The 5,061-nt window shown below is 62.7% G+C and overlaps 1 protein-coding gene across 1 annotated transcript in view; it reads right to left on the bottom strand.

Annotated features, from left to right (window-relative positions):
- The window catches only part of LOC101643613 (Grid2 interacting protein), a 20,148-nt gene extending 15,734 nt beyond the window's left edge, over positions 1-4,414 (bottom strand). The window contains exons 1-3 of the mRNA XM_045284429.1: positions 4,347-4,414; positions 1,842-2,090; positions 1,632-1,717 (exon numbers count right to left, since the gene is read on the bottom strand). Coding sequence (XP_045140364.1) covers positions 1,632-1,717; positions 1,842-2,090; positions 4,347-4,381 — 370 coding nt within the window. The 5' untranslated portion in view covers positions 4,382-4,414. The remainder of the gene's footprint in view (positions 1-1,631; positions 1,718-1,841; positions 2,091-4,346) is intronic.
- Positions 4,415-5,061: the final 647 nt, after the last annotated feature.

Raw genomic sequence — 5,061 nt, 5'->3', positions numbered from 1 at the left:
ACACACACACACACACACACACACACACTTCCCTGCGCACCCCAGTTCCTTCTCTTTCCACCTTCGCCCAGGGAGGCTCTCAGATGCACACGGATTCTTTTCAACTTGTTAACTGGACCCTGCTCACAGCTGGCAACAGAAACGCCGATGGCTCAGAGCAGCTGCTTAGTGACGTCTCCTTTGAGTGACTCCTGGGGCACGCGCGCCCTACCTGAGCTTCACCTGTGGGGTGGAGGGAGCAGCACCCCTGGATTCTGACATGGCCTAACCCAGTGTCTCTGGCTACACTTGAAGTGGGGACAGGGAGATGGCCAGGTGGAAGAACCACCTCCTGAGAGCAGAGGTGAATCTTTTCTAGAGAAGGTTCCAGAGGGAAGAAAGGCACTGAGCCTGCTTCCTTCAGCAAGAATAGCAAAGGAACCCTCATGGCCCTCAAGTAGCTTTGAAGCATGAAGACCCCGGGTGAGAGCGCAGGGCTTCTCTCCTAGCGCTCCCAAGCCTGCAGAAGTGGACTGCCACACCTTTCTCACTCAGCTGCTGGCGGGGCCCCATAGCAGCCACGCATGTAACTACGGGGCCACCAGGGCTCCTTGTCAAACACGCAAACCCCCAAACCCACAGCCAGCGAGTCCATTCTGACTCCCCCCAGGCTGTCATGGGCAGGCTGCCCTATCTTTTGTGGAGTGGCATGTGGCTGACCTTTCAATTAGCAGTGGAGTGCTTTAACCATTGGGCCACCAGGGTCCTTGTCAACCAATTCCAAACCAAGCTCACTACCACTGAGTCAGTGCCGACTCACAGCGAACGGATGGGACGGGGTAGAATTGGGTTTCCCAGACTGGAACGATGGGTAAAAAGCCTCATTGTTCTCCTTCAGAGCAGCTGGTGGGTTCGATCAGTTGACCTTGAGGTTAGCAGCCCAGTGCTTCTCCAGCAGCGCCACCAGGGCTCCTGCGCAACCGCTTGGTGATGCACATATGGAGAACTGGGCCATGGCTGCCCTCGGGCCTAGGTTTGGGAACTCTCTGACAGCTGGAAGGATGAGGCCCAGGACTTCAGGTGCCCTCCTGGGGCTTGGAGACTCTCTTCCTCCACACCCACACAATGCGGGCTATAAGATGTCCTGTGTAGAAGGGGCCCGCACCACTAGGAGCTCTGATGTGGGCAGAGCTTCAGCGGCACCAGCCCTGGGAGCTAGGAGAGGGCAGGGGCGGGGCCCTGTCTGATGGTGTCACCAGGAGGGACACGCCTTAGACCTGGCTGCCTCTGCAGGAAATGAGCCCCGCCCCGGCCCCGGCCCCGCCCCCCACAGGAGAGATCGGGAGGAGGGGATCCTGCGGGTGGGCGGAGAAGCCTCTGCCTCAGTCCAGATATCAGATTCCTGGAGCAGGAAGGGGCGGGGCTGAGGGCTGGGAGTCAGGGCTTGGAGGGGTGGGTTCTGCCCCTGAGGCTGGCCTGCCTTGGGGCACCGGGTGGATGACTTGGTAGATAGCTTGGCACCGGTGGTGCGGGGCGTCCGAGGGGGATGTCCCTTAGGTGGGAGAGGCTGAGAGTCTCCTTGCTCCCCGGGGACACTCAGAACCCGTGGCACCTGGGGGTGGGGCCTCTTAGGACACCCTCTCAGCCCTCACCAGGCAGGACAGATTCGATCCAGACGGGCCCGTGGCCTCGCAGCGTGAAGCCAAAGCTCTTGCTGCCCTTGTAGACGCGGACCGTTCTGAGGAGAGAGAAAGGAGGTGGGCAGGTGCCCATCCCTGGCGGCGCGGGGGAGGGAGAAGTCCCATGGCACGCCCCACCCCCAGGGACGCACGCGCTGAGGCCACCACCACCACCCCCAGTACCTGCGTGTGCCCCCCTGGCTGGCGCGGCCGCTCAACAGAGAGGTGGCCTTTCGTGGGGGCGGCTCGTCGGGGCGGCGCGGCGGGGCGCTCGCGCGCGTGGACACCAGCAGCCGCTCCGGCCGCTCCTCGCTGCGGCTTCTGCGCAACCGCTGCGCGCCCTGCGCCCTGCGCGCCCGGCATAGCTTCCCCAGCAGGCCCTGGGACACCACTTCGTCGAAGCGGGCTCGGTGCTTCTTGGGGATGAAGATCCTGTGGCAGGGTCGGCAGTGTTGGCGCGCCTCCTCTGCCCCTTCTTGCTGACCCGCCCAAAGGGACAGTCTGGGCAGGCACCCTATGAGCCAGCTGCTCCTTAGTCCCCACTCCCAGACCCCCCTCTGCTTCTGAAAAGTCACATTCAAAGTGTCTCCCACTGGGCCAAGTTCCTATTCCGCGGGTCCTGGGGGCGGGGGTGTCCCTCAAGGTCAATCCAAGAACCTGTCCCCCTCCTGCCTCTGAGTCTTCTGATCCACCTGGGGTCTGCTGCTCCTTCCGCAAGCCAGACCCTTGGATCCCACTGGCCATCCCCTCCCCTACTTCTGCCAAGGGTCTGCATAGGCTGCCACAGTCCCGAGTCAGGTGTCTCTGGTCCTCACCACACCCAGGGTGAGTTTGCTTTTGGGGTTCTACTTTATCTCACATGCCCAATGAACGTGAGATGAACTACTTGCATGGGGGAGGGGTTCAGTGACCCAAAGCCACGCTATGCCCGCCTCGGAGGAATGGTGGTGGCAGCATGCCAGCAGACCCCCAGTGCTGGCAGAGGACTCTGACCCAGGGAGGGGCCCTGATTTCCAGCATGGCACAGTTTGGTTCTGGGTGCTGCTGGGAAGGGGGCCCCCAGCTTCTGGGTCTTGGCGCTGTGACCAGGTGAGCCCTGAAGGGACTCCTGCTGCGGAGGCTGTCCTGGCTGCGTCCTAGGCCCCTGACCTGCCCTCAGTCCCCTGAGCCTGCATCACGGGCATGCTGGGGAGGAGGGGGAGCCGGGTCAGTGGCCTGGCTGTTAGCACTGCTGCTGCATTGAGCCTGACCCACAGCAACCCTCTAGGACAGAAGAGAAGCACATCTTCTCATAGGGTTTCCAAGACTCTCATTGTTACAGAGGCAGACAGCCGCGTCGCCCTCCTGGACGGTTCAGACTTCAGACCTTTTAGTTTGCAGCCAAGTAAACTAAACTTCTGGACTCCTCCCGTCGCCTCACACTGACTCCCTGCCATCGAAACATAGGGACCCGATAGCACAGGGTAGAACTGCCCCTGAGGGTTTCTGAGACTATAATGCTAGATGAGAGTAGAAAGCCCCATTTTTCTCCTTGGGGCTGGCTGTCGGTTTTGAACTGCTGACTTTATGGTTAGCAGCCCAACTCTTCTAACCACTACACCACCAGGGTGGAAAAACCCAGTCACCACTGAGTAGACCTGGAAGGTGAAGGAGACTGGGCAGGTTGAATGGGCTGCCTACGGGGAGGGATGAGGTGTGGCCCCAGGCCCTCAGGGAGGTAAGCTCCAGGTTCAGGGGTCCTGGCCTGGCATGCCCTACCTTGCCCATCAGCAGTGACCAGCAGCACCTTGAGGTCAGCCTATTCCCCAGATGGCTGAGCTGGAGCTGGGCTCCACCTGCCTGGCCTGCATGGCCTCCACACCTGCCCAGGCAGGGGCCTCCCCACCTCATACCCACTAGCAAAGGAGGTTGGCTGGCTAGAGACTGTCACTTTTCCACCCTGGGCCCCCAAACCCCGCTAGATTCCAGTCAGGTGGCCAGTCGCTGGGCTCAGGGCTCAGAGCAGAGCACTGGCATGCTGGGTGGAGGCAGGTCACTGTCTGACCCAGGACTGCAGTGTCCCTGCTGGGCACACATGACTCAAAGACTGGACAGCGTTTCCTAAGGAGGGACACATAGGGTCACTGTCTCCTCTCTGAGTTCCCAGTAATTGCACCCCCAGGCTCCTCTAAGGGTCCTCTTTCTGTAGCCACTCCCTGACACCCCAGCCATCTCCACCTTCTCCTGATCCCCAGCCAGCCCTGGAGGGACCTGCTCCTGGAGGTGGGGGCATGCCCAGCCCTGGGTGCTGGCATCTCAGAAGTTGCCGGTGGGTGTAGAGTTGGTTCTGACTCAGAGGAACCCAAAGTACAGAAGGAGGTACTGGGGGAATGGGGGGTAGTCGGATTCTCAACAGACACCCACCCCCCACCCCCCAGCCTCAGCCCTGTCCTTTCTGCCCCTCGACCCCGCAGGTTACAGGGGAGGGACAGGGGGAGATCTCCACTGCCCGCCCTTCATTGACCTCGCATCTCGTCCCTGACTGCACGGAGTCATCCCCTCCCGGGCGGGCCGGTGGGCGGCCTTCCTCCCTCCCAGTGTGGCCCGCGGCGGGCGACCGCCCAGTCCCATTCCCGGACTGAAGCCCCGCCACGACCTGCCCCCTCCCCGGCCGGGGCGCGCGCGTTCCCGGGGCGCGGGCGCAGCTACCGAAAGTGCCTGGAGAAGCCCTGGTCCTTCCCCATCTGGAGGCGGGACAGCGGCGCGGCAGGTGCCCAAGGGCCGGGATGCCCGAACGGCGGCGAGCGGAGCGAGGGCGCCGCGACTCCACGCGTCTCTGCAGGGCCACCCCGCGCTGGCCCCTCCCGAGCCGCCACCCTGCCCGCCCCTCGCGGGTGGCCCCGCCCCGGCGGCGGTGGGGGGACCTGGGGGCTCTTCTTCACTTTCCGCCCCTGGTCCACCTCGGTTATTGCGCACCGGGTCCAGGGTCCAGGGAGGGTTTCCTTCAGCTGGGGAGTTGGGGGTGGCCTCTGCTGGGGAAGAGGAGGTGGGGCACACAGGACAAGGGGACAGTCTGGTTGGAGGTTGCCCCTGAAGACTCCCAGGTGAGGGGGTTGGGGTTGGGGGCTGTATGTGTGTGTGTGTGTGTATGGAGTGGGGAGGAGACTCCCAGGTAAGTGGGGGTAAGGATTGGGGTGGCTGCAGCTCACACCACCATGGGGCACAGCTGAGGTCCTAGCTGCACCCTCACTTCTCTCTGATCCCGGGTCACTGCCTGTCCCTGCCCTGACCCCAGGTGGAATGCCTGGAGAATCTTCAGCAAGTCCAAGGTATCCTGCGGGAGTGGGGCGCTCCTGTGGGGGCACCTCGGCAGGGCCATGGGGACGAGGCTCCATCTGTAGGGGTCTTACCAGGAGACAGCTTG

This window comes from Echinops telfairi, unplaced genomic scaffold, assembly GCF_000313985.2.
Source record: "Echinops telfairi isolate 266 unplaced genomic scaffold, ASM31398v2 ScPeMD7_5;HRSCAF=22, whole genome shotgun sequence".
Lineage (NCBI taxonomy): Eukaryota > Metazoa > Chordata > Mammalia > Afrosoricida > Tenrecidae > Echinops > Echinops telfairi.
This window is presented reverse-complemented; position numbering and strand designations above follow the sequence as displayed.